Source organism: Octodon degus, unplaced genomic scaffold (genome assembly GCF_000260255.1).
Source record: "Octodon degus isolate 3935 unplaced genomic scaffold, OctDeg1.0 scaffold00011, whole genome shotgun sequence".
NCBI lineage: Eukaryota > Metazoa > Chordata > Mammalia > Rodentia > Octodontidae > Octodon > Octodon degus.
In genome coordinates this window covers 4,400,271-4,424,197 of record NW_004524587.1, presented here as the reverse complement: position 1 = coordinate 4,424,197, position 23,927 = coordinate 4,400,271, and the positions used below count along the sequence as shown (strand labels likewise).

The following is a 23,927-nucleotide window of genomic DNA, read 5'->3' as shown; positions in this document are numbered from 1 at the left end:
CACAGTGAGAAGGTGCTTGTATGGACAAAAACACTTCTTTCTAAGTGCTGGAGTTACCAAAGAATGAGGCTTATCAAGGAAAATCTGTGAGAAGAGATGTGCAGACACAAGACAAGGGGGCCCATTCGCAGGCTGCCTAGGGGTGTTTCTTAGTGGGTGGTTCCCCCCAAACCTCTTTTTCTTCCTATTCCTATAATTTGCCAATAGAAATCTAACTTTGTATTAGTTATTCAAAATTAGCACATTACTTTTTTTCCCACAAATTACCCAAGAGCTGATGTACATCTGAATGCGCATCAAAAACTACTTCTTAAAATCAGTTTATTTTTTCCATCAAAATGAAACTCATTAACCTGTGTAACCAGTAGACACTAATAAAAAGTGTGGGGAAAAAATCAATCTATGTATGCCTGTTACACATTTATGTCATAGTAATAATGCCTGAAAGTGATTTAGGATTACAAACATTCTAGTATTCTAGAAAGTAAAACCAAATCAAGAAGGCCAAATGTATTTTTAGTCTTACAATTTTTTTCTGGTTTTCCTAGCACCCTTCCTGTGTGAAATTAAAATGGAGAGAATTTAACATAGGTTGTAGGTTTAATATAGGTTGTAGGATTATGTGTATTCTTAAAACATTTTATAACCCAGACTATCCTGGTTAAAGAGATAAGGTTATGGAGCCAGTGAGATAGCTCAGTGGACTAAAGTACCTGCTTAGGCAAGCACAGAGACTGGGGTTTGATGCCCCAGCCCTCCTCCCAGGGTGGGCTCAGCTGGCCACAAAGTCCTGGTGTAGTGGCACATGCCTATAATCCCAGCACTGGGGAGGATGAAAACAGGAGGATCACTAGGGGTCCAAGCTGTGTAGTGAGACCTTATTACAATCAAATACATTAATAATAATGATAATAATAATAATACTGTCAAATAGAACAATTCTTCATCTTTAATTATGCATTCTCTTATAAGATGTAAAGACAATATGAAATAATGTTTCAATATTCACCTACAAAATGGTATTTTTATACCAAATTTAAATCTTTTTCCTTCATGTTACAAATGTGATGAGTTTGTACAAGTACTAGAAAAGGCCTAAGGCAGACTTTTTACATAGCATGTGTGCTCTTTCCTATTTGAGATTTAGGTTACCCAACCTCATCTTCCTTCACCTCTACTTCACAGCCCAGAACCCATGCAGTCTAGTTTATGCCCAATTACTTTTTTCTGTATAACATTTTTGGAGCACATCTCACTGCAACTCAGTTTTTTGTGTACACACTCATCTCCTCCTGCAGGTCCAGGGGTGGCAAGAATTATATGAGATTCCTCCTAGTTCTCGGCTCGGGGCCTTCAGCAAGGGGCTTATGCCCTGACTGCATGTACATGTGAAAGGAGGCGTTAACACAGATAAATCCCTTTGTCTTTGAAGTGCTTCCAGTGTGCTTGCTGAATTCTTTTTCTTTTTTAAAAAATGTACACCTGGGCAAGAATGATTCCTGACAGGCCCCATTAATCCAGCAGAAAATACTGAAAAACACTTACGAGGGTAGAGTGGAGAGCACGGGAATGGAGGATTCTACCCATGTCACCACCTCCACTCTGCAGAGTCTGTGAAGGCTGTTCTACCCTTAATTAGGAAGTTTATTCCACACAGAATATCCTTCCTATATGGAGTCAGTCTGGTAGGTATTAGGAGTCAGGCATGAGTTTGGCATGTGTTCTTACAGGGGTGTATTCGTAAATGAGGTCCCTTTCTTTGGTTGGCAGGAATAACCAATGATGGGAAGAAGGCTTATGATCAGACACCATCGGCTTGCCAGTCAGGAACACTGACTGTCCCTGCACATACATACACCGTCACCGCCACCACTATCTATAGAGGAGATTATTCTGCAAGCATCAAGAACACTTTTGACAATTATACCTCTTAGAGCCCAGGAATGATTCTTAGATACAGATATGTCTCAGCAAAAGAGAAAGACAAATACATAGGGAGGCCCCCTCCCATTTCTTTCTCTTGTTTGTGTTCTTAATAAAAACTGGCTCCAGATCTCAAGAGAAAAACTGAGGTGACAACAGCATATATGGGACTGGTGGGCAGCTGAAATCCTAGATGATGATGACAGATACCCTGTTAGTTACACGAAAAAAATACCATGCACTTAAAGATTCTGTAGCATGATTGCATCACCACAAGCCAAATACTGCTTATTAGGATGATCTGAAACATTGGTGAGCACACCACTGCTTTAGAAGAAGCTCTTTCTATTTATAGAAATATATTTGGCAGGAGATAAATCATATAAGAAGAGATGCCAGTTGGCTGGGGGAGTACTTAAAGCTAGTGTTCAACAATGGCGGGGCTAAAACGAATCCAAGCACAAAGCTGCCGAGCTCCCCAAGGACCGCCACCAGCGGGGGAGTTGCCTCTTGGCTTATCTCTCTTTTTATTTTGTGCCTTGCTACTGTATAATTTGCATTGGGTTTCATGGTCTACATAGTAATATGATTTTTATGTTCTTGGGTAACTTACATAAATGCCAAGCATACAACCACATGTAAATTTAACTAATATAAGATTGTGTACTATTTAAGTATCTACTTGAGTTCTAAGAAGTATGTATTCAAAAGTTTTTTAACAAAGATGGCTTTGGATCCCAAGTTTGCATTGTTAGAAGGTCACATGAGTATCTAACACAAGTTCATATTTTTCAATGTGCATAATTCAACCTCCAACTTCCTCCTCCTCTCTATTTTTCTTTTAGGCACTGCACCTATTCTTAAACCACTTTCAACCAGAAGTATGGAAAGCAGGTCTTTCATTATCTTACACCAACAATAAAGGCACTGAACACAAATATAAACAAAGACATTTCTGTATGACTTACTAGGCTGGGCAGGAGAAAGCATTGCATATTTTGGGTTCAGTTGCTGGCTTGGTCCTTATATTGCAGAATGAAGAATTTACTTGAGTATTTTGATCTCGTAAGCAAAAGGCTTTTATGCTTATGTAACCTAGCAAGACATCAAAAATTGGAAGGGAAAAATTTCAATTAAACAACTGATTTTGGTTTCCAAGGTTAGCTTCAGATTCTCCAATGTTCTGATACACTATTTTAGGTATGAAATCCAAATACTTTCAGAAAGTACATTTTTTACCCTCTCAGTACTGGAGATAGAACCTAGGGCACCCATTGAATTATACCCCAGTTTTATTTTGTTTTTTATTTTGAGATGGTGGTAATACCAAGTGGTATCACTAAGCCTAGGCTGGGCTCAAACTTGTGATCTTCTGGCATGCACCACCACAACCAGCTAAAACTACCTTTTGAAGGGGGCTGGTGAGATGGCTCCATAGAATAAGCACTTGCCTGGCAAGCGCAAGGGCCTGAGTTCAATCCCTGGTTCTGCCATAAATACATAAATAAATAAATAAAATAAATACTTTTGATACAGTTGCAATAAATCTGCATTCCACTTATCTCCATGATCATAGATTTTATATCTTACTAATATTAGTGTGTAGATTCTTAGTTTTTAAGACAAAGGTGTATTTGTGCCACAAAGTGATAAATAAATACCACTTTTGAAACCAGAACAACTGGAATATAGGGAAATATCCCAGAAAGCTTGAGCTTATTTTGCACACATCTGATGGAAAATATTTCCCATTGAAAAACCGCTAGTGAATGGAGTGTGAAAACCTAGCTCCACTTTGCCATGAAACATTTCACACTTGCACCAAAGTATGATGTACTTGCATGCGAAAAGGTTGAGCTCTCTGCAGATGTATTGGGACCTCAGGAAATCTTTGTGCTACGGGCATCTCTCCTCCTTGGTTGGGCACTTCAGGACTTCTATCAGAGGCATTCCTTCGTGTGTGTGTGTGAACCATTTTATATTTCATATTTTGAAATCAGAAAAACTGCCTCTCCTGTGACCCATTTATGTGGTTGTTACGGTTTTTGTCTAGTTGTCCCACCAAAGCTTCATGTAAGTCATGGGACGGACTTCCAGAGTTTGTGATTAACTCGTGATCCACTGGGATTATGGGTGTGAATGCTACACCCAGCCTGGGGCCGAGAGCCTGAATGCAACTTAAGGGAGACTTGTCCTCTGTTGCCACTGTTGCTGCTACTCCTCCATTCACTCTTGCTGTTTTGCAGCCTTCTGTCATGATGAACTGCTGCACTCTGCCATGTGCCAGTCTGCCTTGGAGCCAGTTGAGTATGAACTGAAACCTCCAGTAACTGTGAGCTAAATAAACCTTTCCTTCCCTAATTCTGAGTGCCGGGTATTTGTCCCAGCAACCAGAGAAGAGACAATTGTACTTTTTTCTTAAAATGGAAATGATAAAAGGTCACTTCAGCTATAAGGATTATCAATCAGTCCTACTGTACTGAAAGGTGAAGTAGTTTAGGGGAACAGATCAAAGCCACACTGGACTTCTCCAGAGTTAATTCTCTGGTGCATTGCCACAGAATTTACTCATGTGGACCTTCTTATATGCCTAGGGCACAGCAGGGTCTATGAGTTCCCTGAAGGAGCTGCTAAATCGAGGCAAGAGTAGAACTCCACGGTGCACTCCTTTATTCTGACCTTGCCTGGATTTATTCCCTTGAGTGCACAATGAATCAAATCTGTCTCTTCCCAAGGCACTGTGCTCTTCCTGGAATACTAACAGGTCTTTGAAAACATTCTCCAAGAACATTTGAGATATAGGAGAAACTGCTCGCAATCTAGGGCCAAGCAAAAAAGAACAAGTGTAAAGGTGCACCTACATCACGATACCTGTTCAACAACAGTACAGAATGGTTTATGGCATGTGTGTGAGCCTGTCAGACACATTTATTTGTGTATGCACAGGAAAAAGAAAAACACAGACCAAAATATTATTGATTGAAGAGTTATAACAGGGATTACTTTTTTTCTTTAAAGTATATTGGCTTTAAGTATTAATCAAATGCATTACCTTTTAGCTGTGTGTGTGTGTGTGTGTGTGTGTGTGTGTGTGTGTGTGTAAAGTACTTCCTTGCACTTTGTTAAGCAGTACGTGCTTCTAAAGATAGACCTCATGGACCTAAGGACCCTGTCTCCTGACCCTTTCTCAGGGCCCTCAGTGTAAACAGTGGCATGAGCCCAGTAGGAAGTGTCACTGTACCTGCTCTAATAGAAAATGAGCCACCAACCCTCTTCATGCTTCGGTTTCATGGACTCAGAAATGAAATTTCATTCCCCTCCAAAAGGCAAATTGCCAAAGGGCATGTGTGACTTCTGACTTACTAAGAATATGTGACATTTCTGATACCCAAGTAAAATGTCTTTCTCCTGTTTGCTAAGTGGGGGTTGCTGGTGTCACATTTAAGCCATTTCCCTATTCAGACGCTCGCTGACCTTCCTCGAGGGACTGGACTGATACAGTGATACAATCCCTGCAGTTCAGAGTCATCCTCAGGGTGCCCTGTGTGTGTTCTCAGTGTCTTCATCCTGCCTTCTAAAGCCCCAGTGGGAGGCTTATAATGACACAAGTCAGTGGGAGAAACTGGGATATTCAGAGAGACATCACTATTTATAAATAGGTATAGCTTCTAGAAGTTTCAGATATGTGACGATTTTGGCTCTGGTGGTACTAGGGATTGAACCTGAGCTATATAGCCCCAGCCCTTTTTTTATTTTTGATTTTAGGCAAAGTCTTGCTAAATTGCCCAGGCTGGCCTCCTCAACCTTGTGGTCCCCTAGGCTCAGCCTCCAGGGATGCGCAACTGCTGTTCTTTGGTTGTGGCTGATTTGAGCTTTGTGAGAACTGGTTTCTTGCTACATAGGAAAACCCTTGAATTGTAAGGTATTTTCTTTGCATAATGGTGGTTTCCTGAAAGATAGTTCTTTGGCGGCTTATTTACAGCATATGTTGTTAAAGCAGCGTAGAATGAACCTGTTTTCAAAGAGACAGACTTGGAAGGTGGAATCAGGGAAAAACTATACCTCCTCCACAGGAGACGGAGCAGGCGGACTGCGTGGTTCTCCAGGTGTGCTGCGGTCTTTTCATGGCTGGCTGAGTTCCATTGGTGGCCTTGGGAAGTGCGTACTTCCAAGCTATTCCTGGATTTTTGCCTTGCATCAGAATCTGGACGGCAGGAGATAAAAGCCAGAGGTCAAGGTGTAGACGATTCCAGAAACCTTGCTGAACATTTTAAAGATATCTGAATGTCATTTTTATCTTATCAGTTCAATGCATTGTGCAAGTATGCTTTATGCTGATTTTAAGTTTTCTCTAGACACTTTAAAACACATTCGTTAAAGGATCAAATTGTGATTTAGATAGAAGTTAAAGAGCAGATGGTAATTATTTTCTGTGGGCAAGCAATCCCCAACTCTAGATCACACACATATTCATACACATGTTACATTAATATGAAATATGGTTGTGTGGCTGGACATTGCTGGGTCTTAATGTTAATTTAAACTGGAAAGCCTAGCACGATACACACACAGTGGTATCCTCCACATAATAGGTACAACTCAGTCTATGTATATCAATTTTTATCATCCATCCTGTACCACAACTCCTATACTCTGACCTAGGAGAAGAAACAGTCCCCAAACCACAGATACCCCATGTAGAGCTGCCTCTCCTCAACTCTAGAAGTCAAATGGGTTTCTAATAAAATTCCTAAAGAGAATTTGCCCAAAGAGACTATATCTGTTAGCTATGCCTTGGGCTGAGCAAGTTAGAAAAAAAGAAACACAGAATCACAGATTGGTGATGTACGGACAGGGAGAGATTTAACCTCAGAAGTCAAGAACTCGGTATGACTCTGATCCTGTACAGTCTGACTAGGAACAGAAGAGGGAGCTTGTATTGGGCACTTTCCTGGCATGGACAACTTGGGGAAAAAGAAAACTAGAAAGATCCTCAAAGCTAAAAGACCTCTAGCATGGATGGTGCAAAGATTTTCATTGGCAACCGGTGAGAACTGGTATTTGTCCATTTCAGTGGTGCTGCCTTGAATGGTGTTTGGATTTTGTTTTGGATGAGTGTGGGGAACACAGACTTACCATTATGCTTGTATCTGGGAGGCAGCAAGATTTGTCATTATAAAATGACACCCACACCATGCAGTCTTAAGAGTTAGCCACAATATCTCCAGAGACATTTAAACTAATAGCAAAGCTTTACTCTTCTGGGCCTTTCCTGTCTCTGTGTTCTCTCAAAACATTTCTCTAGCAACCATGATGGGGCTGCCTCTATTTTCATTGCAAAAATGGTGGTATAGGGTCTGGAACGTGTGCAAGATCACACACGTGGCTGGGGAATGACCATACATGAAACCTCCAACAGAAGTGTGCCCGAACGATGCAATCCGCTGCCTTGATTTTGATAGGAGGGAAGAGCTCATCGCTGATACCCTTTGAACTACTATTCATTTTTTTTTCCTTTCAAGCTCAAAGCATGAATATAAATAACTCTGGGTCTTGTGGGAAACTCTTTACCACCAGAACTGGGCATTCATGCCCAAAAGGCAAAACCTATTGCTAGTTAAAAATAGGATGTGCTGGCTCCATCTCTGTCTGGTGGGACTCTTACCTCAATTAAAGTTGGGTGGGGGCAGTCGTTCAAGGGCCAACACTAGACTAGACTAGTCTTTAATATTCTACCAAATGGCTACCACTTTGCTATTAGTTTAACGTCTCTGGGGATATTATGGCTAACTCTTTAGACTGCATGGTGTGGGTGTCATTTTATGATGACAAATCTTGCTGCCTCCCAGATACAAGCATAATGGTAAGTCTGTGTTCCCCACACTCATCCAAAACAAAATCCAAACACCATTCAAGGCAGCACCACTGAAATGGACAAATACCAGTTCTCACCAGTTGCCAATGAAAATCTTTGCACCATCCATGCTAGAGGTCTTTTAGCTTTGAGGATCTTTCCAGTTTTCTTTTCCCCCAAGTTTTACAGCTAAACCCTACAGCGGTTCTTGGAATCGCATTTGATTTAACATTCACACATTCTGAACAGGCATTATACTTCCCCTTTTGGTATCCCTGCAGGGTTTCTGTTAATGTTTTCCTGTATTAAGTAAACCCTGGCCCATGAGAGTCTGTTATACAGTCCAACTGGAATTGTGACAGCAGTATCACATTCAGAACATCATCTTCCTCTAACTTAATTTTTCTTTCAATCAAAGTAGTACCTCAAATATAGCACTGATGGTTGCTATAGTCTTTGTTTGCCAGATATGCGAAAGTCTTGTCAGGAAGAAAATGAGGCAGTACCTCACATTTACACGTGTGACAATAAAAAAAATGGGTAAAATATGTGAATGACAGTGACCTAAGGGCTGTGAGGCCTGATGTCATTCCACTACAATATAGTCACATCATACATAAATTTAAGTGATGGGCACAAATGTAAGCACCAACGCTACAGGGAAAGCAAGGAATTCTCTCCACTTTCTAGAGCCACCAATTCTTCCCTTCAAACTGCATCTTGATTTCTACTAAAGAGGGAAATAGGTACCTATTACAAGTGCAAAGAAAATGCACAAGAACATGAGTTCTTGCCTTTTGAGCTTCTAGGATTTATGTTCTGGTGAGTTAAGAGTGGTTTAGCACATTTTCCTAAGGCACACTTCCTATATTCTACTTCCAGATTTTGCTTGTTTTTTGTTGTACAGAGGATCAAACTCAGGATCCTGTGTTTTCCAGGCAGGTGCTTAAGCCGCTATCTCCCTGGCCCTTACTTCCAGATTTTTTTTTTTTTTTTTTTTTTTTTTTTTTTTTTTTGTGGAACCGGGGATTGAAATCAGGCCCTTGTGCTTGCCAGGGAAGTGCTTATTCCACTGAGCCATCTCTCCGGCCCCTTACTTCCAGATTTTGAAGCCTAAGCCATACATTGGATATTGTTTCACTGCAAGGATTTTAAAATAGGGGCCAGGGAGATAGCTCAGGAGAATAAGCACTTGCCTGGCAAGTGCAAGGTCTTGAGTTCAATACCTGGTACTGAAAAAAAATTTTTTTTAAATTTTGGGGTCAAGAATAAGATGCACTTCAGATAAAAATTAGACTGAAGATAAGGTCTCATAACTTTTAAATACAATCAAGCCATCAAACTTTCCCAGACCTTCACTCAAGTCAACCCTAAGAAATCATTCATATCCCCAACAAAATGAAACTTATGTAATATTCCATCATCACTAAACTTCTCTCCCCATCTGTATCCACTGATGCCTCCCCACTTTTGACACTGTGTGCTCCTTCCTGGATCCTAAGGCCACATCCTTTACCACATGTCATATACCATTTTACTTTACAGCACCACTGCTTTATCTGCATCCCCATGTCCCTAGCCTTGTTGAATTACCTTGCTTAATAGATCATCCCTATTAGCCTCAAACCATGCTATTGTATTCTTAAGACAAAACATAATCTTAATTCTGTCCATCTTTCTACCTCGTATCTTATAACTTTATTTTCCTCTGTACCGAAACCTCCCCTAGGGTTGTTTTTCCTTTAGGTCTCCATGTTTCATTATTCTCCCCCATTCTTTCTCAGCTACTCCCCCATCACATCTTTAAAGCTTCTTTCAGTGGTACCTTGTCACACCAAACAACGAACTGTCCTTATTTTGAACCAGTCACTAGGACTACATGTAGCAGTCCCTTCCTTCCATTTTTCTGCCACGGAATCTCATTCTGCTTTTTTTTCCAATCTCCCTCATGTTTATCCCTGGTTGCCTTTGCTGGATCCTCCTTACTTGCTCTTCTATTCAATTTTAAAGTGACCTCCAACTAAAATCAAATGTAACTTTAACCATGTGTGGCAAGTGGCCGCCCTGTTGGAGGCACCACGGGGGTGACACCTTGCCTCTCTCCTTCACCTACACAGCTGCCTACAAGGGATCTGTGCTTGAGCATTTAAAGGTACATCCAAGTCCTATGCTGACCGTGTCATCTTATTCTGTCCCAAGAAAGGCTGTTCCTCCCTCAGCCTTCACCATTTCAGGAAAGGGCAACCTGTCTTTCTAGCTGTTTGGTCCAACACATAATCTTAGAATCAGCTTGCCCTCCTTTTGCTCATAGCCTACATTTAATAGTCCAGGAAGTAGAACATCTTCACTTTCATATAACTTAGATCTTAATACATTTCCTGCTACTGTAATAGCCATCAAATCTTTTCAGACTTCCATGATCGGGGCAGCGAACAAAACACCCCGGGCAGGAGGATCAAGGATATCCTCCAGGGAGGAGGAAGAAAGGGGCTCTTGGACAGAATCGCTGGTGGCAGTGATTTAACAGCTTAGGCACCAAGAGCTAGAGAACCAGCCAGGGGAAATCCCATCATTCTGTGAAATTTAAAACAAAACAAACCACATGACCACTTAAGCAGTGTGGTAGCTCTAATTTAATTAACAAAGTATCTTAGTAATATTTGAGCCACGAAGCCACAAAACAACAAAAAGAGCTTATGTTTTCTTGAGATTTACTCTATTCCCCACAAAGGGACAAATGCTTTATGATGTTTCTTGCCTCCCTTTCCCTATAATTGTAAGGAAAATATGACAAGATCTGCAGAAAAGTAAAATGCTTAAGCTAAGAGCAAGAACAGCAAAAAAAAAAAAAAAAAAAAAAAAAAAAAAATACAGAGTATTTAAAGCAACAAGAAGATGAATCTATTTCATAAATATCAGTGTCCTTATATTTGGCTGAAACCAGAAGAAAAATGACACAATTTACTGCAAATATTCACAGGAAGCTGCAACTTTACATTAATAACTCACAAAACATACTGTAGGTGAACGTGTGTGATGTGTGTGTTCTATGAGTTTTATAGCCAGTAGCATATACAGCATATTGTTTATTTTTAGTTGAATACATCCAGTGAATGTTTAAACAGATAAAAGCCCCTCAGCTTTACAAAATCAGACAATTCAAGGCTTGACTTGCTTGGCTATAGAGCTATAGCGTACACACACAGTTGTGTGTAGTGGCACACAGAAAGCAGTGCCGACAGAAAGGGCTAGAAATCTGCCTTAAGAATGTACCTTAACATAGGCGCACAGAAGCCTCTTCTAGAAAGAATTTTAAAAAGCATGCACCAAGGCCGAATATACAAAAAAGAGAAGTTGAAAATTATAATTTTATGTCATTTTATCTCAGTGAAAACTATCCTGGCCTTTTCTTTATCCCATGTGGAGGAGAAAAGTACCAATGGAACAGAGCACTTGGCAGTTTTCTTATATGTTTATTTGATGTCTGCAAACAGTTCGTCCTCTGGAAATAAGACTGTCTGCCTGGCTAACGGAACCTCTACGCATTTCTCCTGTTCTCACAGGGACTGAATCTGGTTGGAGACCAATTCCATCCTCAGGAATGGTTACATAACTTGTAGGCCCAATGCAAGATAAAAACTAAGTTTTTTTTTTTTTTTTTTGGTGGAACTGGGGATTGAACTCAGGCCCTTGTGCTTGCCAGGCAAGCATTTATTCTACTGAGCCATCTCCCTAGCCCCGAAAACTAAGAATTTATCAGATCAATAGGGCCTTTTGGTCTATGGCATCTTTTGCAACCCTGTAAATGCTACAGCCATGGAACATCACCTTTCTTCACCTCACACCACCTAAACATCAGCTACACTTCAAATCCAGAATTTTCTTCCCTGCACCAGTTCTTAAGACACAACTTAAAAATTTTCGAATTTTATATGATGCTGTTGTCCCTGTCTTCATGGAGTCTGTAACCCCCAAGATGGTGGCTTTGTTTACACAGGAGCACCTCGTGGGACTGTCACCATTGCCTTAATCACAGACAGCACCTTTGACTGGAAGGAGGTGGCCTTGGAGAGCTGCATGGACATAGCACAGAGTCCAGCTTCCTCTCTAGTACAGAGGACCCACCTCGGAAACTTGAGAATGACCATGGCCACCACTCTTACCTATTTGAAAGCCTCTGCAGTGGCCTGGGCAGGGGTAGTCAGTTGGCCCTTGCAGGACTTGTATGTGACGTGTGTGTATGTGTGTATGTGTGTGTACCTAGGAAATGAACTCAAGATCTGCACACTGAACTAAAGACAGTTTCTTTCTTGTCTTTCAGAACCAGGGATTGAACTCGGGGCCCTCGCGCTTGCCAGGGAAGCGCTTATTCTACTGAGCCATCTCCTCGGCCCCGACAGTTTCATTAAGTGTCTAAGTTGCCCAGGCTGGGCTTGAACTTGGACTCCTCCTGCCTCAGCCTCCCAGAGAGCCAGGACTACAGGCATGTGCCACCACACCCTGCTGCAATGATGTCACTTCTGACCCACCTCGTGCTGCACACCAGACCAGATGTATACTCAAGCTATAAGTGCATGGATTTGGAAAGACCGCCAGTGATTCCGTCTACTTAACTGGACTTTGGCCAGAGAAATTTCCAGCCAGCTGGCACGGGGTTTCTAATTTACAGCTGGCAAGCAACCTCCATAAATGCTCCCAGGTCCTCCATAGAGCTGTTTAGTGTCTACCTTTAGCACACGAACCACCTGACTTCAGACACAACACTCAGCAGCTTTTAACCGCAGGGTGCAGAGTTATAAAATTTACAGCTTCTTAAGCTAGAAAACCACAAATAGGCTGGAACCTACCAACTTCCCACAGAAGGAGGGGGATGCAGCTTCAGCCTGGGCACCCGCAGAGGCACTTGGAGCAATCCGAGCCAAACACCTTTCTCTCTTTTGATTTTTCCTTTTAGTATTAAAACTGTAATTTCCTCCTACCAGCATTGTCTTTGTTTCACCCTTTAAGATTTTTCTTCTTAAGAAATGGTCTTAATTTTCCTCTGGAAATCAGAGTTTGCAAAGATTGGCTTTTTATTTAATGCATGCTGAAAAATATGTTGTCTCCCATAATGTATTTGACTGCTCTCAAAAATAATGTGAGCAACTCCAACTGAGGGCTTTGTGTGTGCTGGGCAAAGTGTGGTAACAGATTCTCTCCATTACAAATGATATCAATATTACGAGAAGGCTCTGTTAATGCACCAGTGGGATAGATGAACAACGTGGTTCTCGAGGTCACACAGCTATAAGCAGATGCGCTGGACTGGACTTTGGTACTGTCGAGCCCCCAAAACCCGGTGTCTTGACTCCCCCAGCACGGCCTCTCCAGCTGAGACAGCGTCTAGGATTCTAATTGAAACTGTTAAAAACCGTGTTCTGTTGGGGAGATTTTATCACTGGGAGTCGACAGCATGCCAGAACATTTGTTTCCTGATACTGTGTCCGAACCTGAAAGTTGTATTTCGTTAGTGTGCTGTTATCTAATGTAAGCATATGTAATTCTTAATCTCCCAGATCTGTTTTTCCCCTGCATTTAAAAAATGTTTTTATTTCATTTGCTGTTTTAACAAGTGAAACATGATAGACTTTATTGATTGGTCCTTCCTTGATAAATCTCCAATTATGCCATATGTTTTATGTCTCAGAGAAGGAGTTTGGTGGTGAGGATTTGTGTTTTTATAAGTGCATGTGGTTTTTGGAATCCCCTGTGAGGTTCAAATCCAGCCAGTTTTCTTGCCTTCCTCTTGTTCGCTTCAAAGCTCAAAGAACATGACCAGGTATCATCATTGCTATTATGTGTGAGTGAGCTGAATTTGACAAGCGACAGTAACACAAAGACCCAGCCAGGGAGTTGGGAAATGTATCCGTTTAGCAGTTCAAAGGTGTGGGCTGATGCACGGAATCTCTACTAGGTTCTAATTCAACTCATCAACATTCCTCAGGGTTTAGTGAAGAGAAATTGTGTTCACCGAGCCATCACCGAAGTATCTGCCATGAATTAATGGAGGTCCCGGATTCACACAGCAAATGGCCATCTCCAGACAAATGACATGCCGCTGTGAACACACCACGGAACCAGCCTCTCACGTCTCCGTGTCCTCTCATCATCTGTTCTGTATTAACTCCCCATCACTTGCTTGCCTCTGTAGTATTTGTGTCTTCACTCAGCCCGTGCTGCTTGGCTCATCTCCTTTCCTTGCACTGAGCTTATCGGGAGACGCAGCTTTTACTCACATCAGCCCCTTCACCTTGGGGAGAATTCAGCCAGCCAGGGCTTGGGCAGGCAAGGAGCTAGATGAGAAGGTAATTAATACTTTGTCAAGTGGTGCTCACGCACTGTCATCTCACTGATCAATGCGCCTGTCCACCTGGTCCCCAGCCAACCTATCATCTCTGTTGGCCAAGTAGTGGAGGAAGTTGTTTATTATAGTAATTTTCTTTAGATGTCTTTTCCTGCCTCGGAACTAGCCTGGGGCTAACCTATTCCTCACTTACTGTCATTACAAAAGTGGCTGCACAAATTTTTCTTCTCATTGAATTAAGAGAAAGTAGCTGTATATCTATCCTAACTACTTTGTATATACAGATCCAAAACGGCCCTTCACTTGTATCTCCCTTTTTTTGTTTAGTTTTGTCTCATTGCTATTTGTTTCTCAATAAAATTAATAAAAAAACAGAAGAGGCTGCATTTCAGTTGCGAGAATCTCCCTCCCTCGCTACAATAGCAGGTAGGAAAGGGCTTGCAACGAGTTATGCACCTCCTTCTGCCTCCTAGCACACAAAAAAGATCCCTGACATAAGGAGAGCTGTTTAGTTTTTAAGACTTTTTGTTAAAAAAAAAAGCAACACTGTAAAAATGCAGGTGATCATATTTCTGTTAGAGAAGCACAATCAACCTGTGTTATCATGTCCTCCTGAATTGCTCTGTTTATTGGACAGAGATGAAGTCACTTCATAATGAAACACTCAAGACAAATTTCCTCACTTCCACTCCAGCCACATGACAGATTGATAGAGAATATGACTCATTTCTTGCTCTGTGTGTGTGTGTGTGTGTGTGTGTGTGTGTGTGTGTGTATGAGAAGGAACAAAACTAAGACAGAGACATTGAAGGGGGAGAAGGGTAGGGGGGCCTGAACTATCAGGGAAGCCAACCCATTCTGGACGATGTGTAATGGCTGAAAGGTCACCTTAGCTAATTGTGGAATCGAAGAATTTTTGTATTTTAATCTCAACTCCCAATCCTAAAATTCTCTATCTAGCAAGTATCATCCATAGTTGCTTAACCAAAGAGCTAAGTAGGTGACCTTAGATTATCTACATCAAAACTTCAAAATGGAAAAAAACACCAAACCCAAACCATTAAGTTTCCAACCATACTCACAAAGCCCAGCACATAAACATCTACCTCAGATGAAGAGTTTTCCAGCCAAGACCTGTGAATTACAACTCAGACTCCTAACTTTCACAGTTGTGTCATTTCAGAATGCAATGCCTACACCACACCCTCTAAGACACAAACTAAATTTAGTGTTCTGGCTGTAGAAGTCACATAGACTTTGCTGTTCTTTTCACACCTCAAAATGCAAGCACAGCACAGCGACCAAATACATAATACCCTTAACACAACTGAAATAGAAATACAAACACAAATCCTTCAGAGGAATAACAAGTATGTGAGTTCAATGAGAGAAATTTCAGTTTTTATGCTGGGCTTACATGGCAGGGAATTAGATAAACAGTAATTATTTACTTTTATAAAAAAAAACTATCTGTAGTGATCGCAGAAGGCCTGTGATTGCCAAATCAATATTTCTCTCCCTTTTTGCTGGATCATGTGTATATGAAGAGGTATTTTTTTCCCTGTGCACTGCAGAAATATAAGTCATTTATATGTACATGTGTATGTATTTCAGAGTAGAACCATGATTGATGGGCTTAAACAATGGCTAGAAAATTTAAGACCTAAGGCAATCACATGGACCCCGCAGTACCCCTAAGGATTTCCCCTGGCCACCGAGGAAATCAGTGAGACCTGCACTATTTAAACTGACGTCCACCTGTTGCAAATGTCGAAACTAAGCAGAGCCACAGACCCAAGGGGAACGACTGCCTGTAACCCAGACTGCAGTTTTAGATTGGACTGGCTCATGGCTTAGCGATGAAAGTGAAAGTCTGCTTCCCATTTAGTTTAAAGTTTGAGCTCACATGAAGACATCCCATGAAGGTCTGACATACACAAATAACTAGAGTCAGAAGACACTTTTATTTGGTGTCAGGCCATGCACTGGTTTCTTGGGGTAACTGACAGCAGTCAGTTACTCCTGGGACTGCATTTGTCTGCTTTGTGCTTAGAGATGCGCAGAACCATGTGGAAGAATCTGGAAACCCCCCTCCAGCCTGGGAAGGCAAGCTCACCTCCCAGCTTGAACTAAATGGTTGGCAACTTCCGACGGTAAATTATTCACACTGGCCAAGGCAAGTACTCTAGGAAGTGTACTGATTCCCCAAATGCATTTCAGGAGATCACATTTCATCACTTTAAATGAAATTCACTGTATTTAACTTCAAACTGTAAGGTTCCAGAGCCACTCGTAAGAGATGGTTTTTAAAACATGTATCCCAGATGTCCAGGGATTGCAGAGAAGTTCCAGGCTACAGTGCGGCAAGGGGAGGCTGGGCTCTGCTCTCAGGCACCCAGCTTTGGTGAGAGACATCTTCATTCACTTTAAGTTTTACCAGCATTCAAGGAGTTCTAATTTGAAATAAGATTTCACCTTTTCATTTTTTTCAATATATTTTTAGTATAGGGTCTATAGGGTCTCACTACACAGTTTGGACTCATAGTGCTCCTCCTATTTTCAGCCTCCCAAGCATTGGGATTACAGGCCCACACCACCCCGCCCAGTCTCAGTTTGCTATCTCAGCATGCCCCAGCGGCTGGGCAAGCGTGGCTTGTGGTGCTAGCGATCGAATCCTGGTCCACTGTGCCTGCCTAAGAAGGTGCTTTAAAGATTGCACCTCCTAATTGAATAAATGAGTTTTATCATAGGACAACACTTGTGTGTGTGTGTGTGTGTGTGTGTGTGTGTGTTCCTAATGTTCTAGATACTATGCCAGTTGTGGAAACCACAGAAATACATAAGTCATCAATTAATATAAAAGTGATTCAGGACAGTGCCATAGGATGTAGTGGATGACATTTGTTTCGCTGAAGGAAATCTTTTTCTGGATGTGGAAATTGGGACTCAAACAGTTTCAATGATTGATGCAAAAATCACACAGCGCACTGATCAACTATCAACAACTATGCATATCAGTGCTCCCTGCCTGATCCATAAATGCTTTGAAGAAAAGCAAGCCACACACTAAAGCTTACTTTATATTCTCCAAAGACCTGAGACAGTAGGGCCGGAGACATAGAGACATAGTTCAGTGGACTAAGCACCTGCTTCAGCAAACACAGGGACCAGGGTTTCATCCGTGGCACCACACGCTGTGCCGGCCCTGGCCCAGGGTGTGCTGAGCCAGCCACCAAGACCTGATGTGCTGGTACAGGCCTATAGTCCCAGTGCTGGGGAGGTTGAAAACAGGAGGATCACTACAAGTCTGAGCTGCATAATAAGACCCTATACCAAATACAAAAAAAAAAAAAAAAAAAAAAAAAAAAAGACCTGAGACATAAAGTTTGAGCAACAGAACTTATATGTCTACCCCTGGTGCATCTTACACAGGACTGGATGCCAGTGGGTATCCAACAAATATTTAACTTCTTTAAATCATACCCTATGAAGAAATTTTTTTAAAAAAAGTACTGCTTTGATAAGAGTTACCAGGGTTGGGGAGAGAGCTCAGTGGAATAAGCACAAGGTCCTGAGGTTGATCCTTGGTACAAAAAAAAAAAAAAAAAAAAAAAAAGAGTTATCTAAATCAATACCTATGAGGGTGGCTGAGGATAGAAATTGCCTGAGACAGCAGGAGGCTACGTTGCAATATGTCTGAGTGGGAAACATGGAGAAGCTTCCCCCTCCCAGGGTCAGCCCTGTGAGCCTCGGCAACACACCCTTTTGCTGAATTTTACACTATAATAAGAACTTAGGAACAGGCAGTAATTTTGAGTGGCCAAAAGAGAAAGTGTTTTTGTTCAAAAACTTATACTTCTGTGGAGGGAACTGCATTTTTCATTTTGTAGGTTCCCACACACTGATTTCAGCATCCCACAGGATTGTAAAACATATTCAACATATTTTTATATTGGAGTGAGCACATTTCTGGATCCCAAAGTATTCATTTTGGTTCAACTCATAGCTGTTGTATGGAAAAGTATATGACCTTCAACTTCCTTAAAAGAATAAAGCCATGGATCACTTGGATACTAAGATACAGTCTAGTATTAGAAAAATGTTATTTATTACTTATTGTAACTTTAGGTTTGCAGAATAACTGAGTTCTGTCAGTTTCAGAGATATATAAGCATGAGGTTAAAACTGATCGGAAACTGGATGATATTATCTTGAAAACAATAGAACGCATTTAAATATTAAGGACATTAACTGAAGTTCTCCTAAAAGAGGAAAGTGGGATCATACTAGATAACTGGATTTGACATTTCAGCTTCAAATATTCTGGCAACATTTTAATGAAACCGTAACTCTTAAAGCAAACAAGGCATGTCCAGTTAATCATGCAAGTTTCCCTTTAGATTGTTTTCTGACAGGTCATGTTTCTAGGAGATTAATTCATGCTTTCATTACTCTATAGATAGGCTAAGTATACAAAGGAAGTCTGGAAAAACAATAGCCAAACAGAAGTGACTTCACTGCATGATGATGAGGTTGCATTTTAATACTATATTACTGTAGCTATCATTCTTCAGTATAATAAAAATAATTTAAAATTTTTATGGGGCTGGTGCGATGGCTCAGTGGTCTAAAGCACCTACTTAGAACAAGCTTAGCAAAGCACAGGGACCGCGGTTCAATCCCCCAGCACCACATGCCAGCCAGCCCTGCCCCCTGGTGGGCTGAGCTGGCCACACACACGCACACATACACACACGCACACACACACACACACACACACACACAAATAAAAATTAAAAAAAAATTTTATGTACATCCCATCAAGCATAGCACACATTATGGCCTCATTCAGATCTACCCACTATTTTTCCTTTACATGTTAATTTTTGTCATTGTTCAGGGAACTGTTTCTATTATGGAAAGATAGATTGATGCGCCACATCAGTTTTAGAGAACCACATCCTCAGTTGAGACTATGTCTCTAAAATCACTTTGGAAGTATCAGAAAAAATTTTATACCTGGTGAACAACTCAAGAGTTTATATCCAGGCCAGATAATGCTGCTGGGTGTGATACGGCGCTGTGCGAAGATTAAACAGAAAGAAATCAAAAGGCTCAGTTTGGTCCTGCTACAATGGTCCTGCTAAATCCTACTCACTGATTTAAAGGGTGCCCCAGGAGGCAGTGAGACCTTGTCACTCCTTGTGTGAAGCCAGAGTGCTTGTTCCTTTGGATGAAGGGACAAGAGAGAGCTGTCTGGCTATGTTTTCAGGGAGATTCTGGTGGCATAGGAGGGTCTGCACCCACACAGGACCTTCCCAAGAGCCGAACTTAGCGGTGGACCAATGGGACCCTGTAGGGTCTGCTTGTGCCCAGGCTGAGCTGTGTACCTCCTACCTCCTACACGAAGTTTTACCAGTAACCTATCAATGTCTGTTCATTTTTGTCAGCACAGAGAACAACGGGGCTCCTCAAGGTTTAAAGATGAAAGTGAAGAGGAGCTCAATCCCTTGGCTTTGCACTTTCCATCCTTTCTTGGGTTATTCTGTGTTGTGGTTTTTCTGCAGAGAACGTATGCTGAACAGCAAAGATTAAATTACAAACAGAGCTGTGAAAATTTGGAACTGTTTTTGTGTTTATAAACAAAATTGCAGAGAGACACACAGTACAAAGATGGTTTCTTGTCGTGGAGTAGTAAAACCAACTGTAGTTTTCATCAGGAATGGTTTGCGTGCTGTTCTGATTGCGTGAAGCAGCGGCCCTCAGAGGTGGCCAGCCCCGCTGCCCCGTCTAGGTTTCTTTCAGCCACGGGACTGTGTACACATTTGGTGAGTGGTGCAGCAAAGGCCTATTAGCACAGCTAGAAAAGCTGTGTTGCTCTAAAAGTGATGCCTTTCAAGCTAAGTAGATTTCCCAAAGGGAAGGGAATTGGCTGCTCAGATGATAGATAGAAAACAAATATAGGAAACAGATACATCTTCTTTAAAAAACTGGCGGGGGGGGGGGGAAGCCCTAGAAATCTACAACAGGGTAGCCAATTTTAAACGTTAGGTTTAATTAAAGTATAATTTTAAGGGCTGGATTGCTTATTGAACTCCAGACAGCTTGATTCAGAATTCTTAATCTCTTCTGCCAAAATAAACAGCCATGAGGGGCGAGGAGCACCTCCTAAGAACCACCTCTCTCTAGTAAGTGTGGAGAGGCCTTCAGGGGCTTCCCACCCACATGGATAGAAGTAATTTCACTTGGATCTCGGGTCTGGATGATCACAGGGAGGGGGGGAGGGGGATCAACTCCTGGCCAAGGTCTACTGCCAACTTTGCAAACTCAAGTATCTACAGGGGCCAGATTTTTTAAATGAAAGAGAACTAAAAAAATCCACACTTTTATAAAAAAATCAATTGATATTAAAGCACTGATCTATTTTATTTTAGTATGATGTGGATCTGACTTTGGCCTTTGATCATGAAATTGGTAAGTATAACCTGAAGTGTAGGGTTTTTCATGCATGTGATGTATATGCTTAGAGGCAAAATAATGATGGTAATAAACATTGCATGCTACATATTTTGTAAGTTCTGGAATTATCCTTATGATGGCTATGATCATGGGTATTCTTTTCCCATTTTACAAAGGTGGAAGTATGCAACAGAGACATTAAGGAACTCCCCCCCTCAGTCCCATTAATTGGTGAAGAGTCTGCGCTTTTAATCTTTGAAGTTGCATATGGTTATTTTTGTGAACTGTCTTCTAGTCCTTTTCCTCAGAAAATGTTTAACCCTGACTAGTGCTACTGGATAACTACTATGTGGAGAGCAGTCTTCATTTTACACCATACCAGCCCTAAAGAAACATCTCTATTACTGTCAAATATCCTTCTGGCATTGTAGAAAATGTAGTTTTCAAATATGAAGACACTGTACAGCCTTGAAACTATGAAAAAGACATTTAGCACGTTTCCCCGATTCCTTCCAGGAATCAAGATAATACTTGGAAATTATCCCCTAAAATGAATTTACATGGCTTTTGAGTATGGAATTCAGACACAGATCTTAAATACAGTATAGTCTGGAAGGAAATGTACAGCTGGGACAATCTTGGGGGGAAAAAAGAACAGCAGCAGCAGCAGCAGCTGGGATGCCATCACTACTGTCACAAGCCAAGTCAGCTCTTCTGTCCTCCCTGCAGGTGTTCAGGGGCAGGACAAGGACGCAGGAGCAAATGCCAGAGTGTTGACAGGTGTGCATCCACTTCAAGCTCCTGTGGCACCTGGTGGGGGCTACAGGTGTGTGACCCTCCACCAGTGGTGTCAGCCAGAGTTCAAGAGTTTCCTCCCCAAAGCATATTCTTGACATAACAACGACTTGGCTACTCCAAAGAGGTAGCTTTATTAAAGAAAACTAGAACCTACTTTCCCCAGTTAACAAGTGAACCACTTGTGTATTACTTCAGTCGTTTCAGGAACTGAATCATGTATCTATACCAAGGCGTCAATGGCCTTTAAACACCCACTCAACTTCATGGTAGTTGCTACTCTTGACTGGCAGAGGTCATCACCAAGATAAGGTGGCTAACATGAAAATTTCCTCCATCCCTACCCCTATTTCAAGGCATCCTCAGGAAGTTACATTTTGTCATGGTTTGAGGTTTTTGCAAGGTGAACAATATAGTACCGGACACGTTTTATAATAGTATTTTATAATGAATCACCCAAGAATCACATACTACAAGTGCAGGAAACCTAACTACACGCTAAAGCCTAGAGCTCATAACAATGCCTCCTACTATTCCAACTGGAGGCCTGAAGCCCACAACAAGGTCTCATGCAGGTGCGCTTCATGGATATGTGCTGGAAAGGCCCAAAGGTCAGTGGTGGAAGCTAGGAAGTCTATGCCAGTGGGATGACAGATCTGTGCTAGCAAGCTGAGGGATCTGAACTGGAGCAGGGAGGCAATGCTCAAGGTAAGCACCAGAGCTCCCCCAAAGGTACCACAGCCATCCTCAGAAACACTGGGGTCCTAAGCTCCTCCAGTGATGAGGAAAGCCAAGATCCCATCAGAAAAGCCAATGCAACAAGCTTCATGAAGCTGAGCAATGCACCACCTTCCCCTGTGAAGCCAGGGAGCGATGCTCAAGATGAGGACCAGACCTCCTCCAAAGGTCATCAGGAAAGCCAGCATGACAAGTCCTCCAGCAGAACAGCCCAAGAGAACTAGCAGCTTCCAACAGCTTCTCCAAACAGCATCCCTAACTGTTTCGGCAGCTTCTTCTGTTCTGCCTTTACGCTGTTGGCAACAGCCCTCATGTGGGCCTTCTATACTCAGCACCATGCTAGTTTAATTCAGCTGGGTATAGTAAGTTGACCACCTATTAGAAATACACTACGCAGTGGTAATAACACCCAGCAGATGCTCCAAGTAGCAGCGTGAAATCCTTTCCAGCACAGCCTTCTTCTTCAGAGTCTGCAGCACACGAAACCTCTACGGGACCTTGCCAATGACTTCATGCTCAGCCCATAAGGTTTTCCGAGCAAGCCCACACTCAACTCCTCTGTGTCCTCTACAGCACTTCTAGTTTATCTTCTAGAAGATCAGTTTATCTTTTCCTCCAATTCATTTCATGTCTCTTTAATCACCTATCTGCAGAACAGCCACTGAAGATTTTTCAAGATACTTTAATTAAAGATTCTGATGTTCTTAGCATGAAATCCAAACTCCTTCCCACGGTCTGTATTTGTATGGTGGCTGTCTGTTTCTCCTACTGTATCTAGCCTACAGCCCAATACTCCCTTTTCTTACCACAAGGCTCTAAAACAAGACAAGTATAGTGAGTATGCCTGTAATTCCAGCACTCTGGGAGACTTTGAGGCAGGAAGATCCCAAGTATTAACCTAGACTTGGTGGCTTAGTGACTCAGCAAGAATTTGTCTCAAAAAATAAAATAAAGGCTGAAGATGTAGCTCATTGAGGGTGAGGGCCCTGTTCATTGCTCTGTATCTCTCTGCCTTTGTGCCTCCCTGCCTCTCTCCCGAGCTCGCTCGCTGCTCTCTTTCTGTCTGTCTCCCTCTCTTTCTGTTTCTCTCTCGGTCTCTGTCTGTCTGTCTGTCTGTCTGTCTCTCACACACACACTCACACACACACACACACACACACACACACACACACTCCGTTTTAAAACAGGCAATTTTAATTGCCAACTCCTTCCCCTGACTTCCTCATGCCCTTGACGCCCTTCCTGTTTCACCTTGGAGAGTGTTCTCCCTGATTCTCCAATCCGAGGCATTCTCTCTCCATATTTTCTTATGGAGATTTCCTTCCCAACAATTTATCCTGATCTATAACTGTGTTCTTTTAAAATATTTATTTATGTAACACTATCCTGTGCTTTCCAACACTCTAGATTGCATAATAAGGAGATTTATTATTTTTGTCTTTCAATTCACAGCTACTGTCGTTGTGGCACTCAACAGAAGCTCTGGGGATGAGATGCAGAAGAACTCAATGACAATTTAATGCCCAGGTATTTTCACTTTTCTACTTTCCCAAATCCTAGCCAACCTAAGAATCCATTAGGGAAACTTCAAGATGTCATCTAACCTACCCCCAATAACTCAGCACATACGCAACGCAGACTCCCACACGCCGGGTGAGAGTAATTCATTTTCTTTGCTTTCACCAACTGCCGAATTGGCAAGAGCTGCAAAGGTCCCCACCAATACCACAGTAGCATGGTGCCTGTCCAGAGGATCACCCAGTCTCCCTGTATATGGCAGCGAGGATGACAATAAACTGAGAGCTTTAGGGTAGA

The 23,927-nt window shown here is 41.9% G+C and overlaps 1 protein-coding gene across 1 annotated transcript in view; it reads right to left on the bottom strand.

Annotated features, from left to right (window-relative positions):
• The window catches only part of Adamts18 (ADAM metallopeptidase with thrombospondin type 1 motif 18), a 152,391-nt gene that overhangs the window by 14,211 nt on the left and 114,253 nt on the right, over positions 1-23,927 (bottom strand). The window contains exons 17-18 of the mRNA XM_004625771.1: positions 5,986-6,127; positions 2,892-3,018 (exon numbers count right to left, since the gene is read on the bottom strand). Of these exons, the coding sequence (XP_004625828.1) occupies positions 2,892-3,018; positions 5,986-6,127 (269 nt within the window). The remainder of the gene's footprint in view (positions 1-2,891; positions 3,019-5,985; positions 6,128-23,927) is intronic.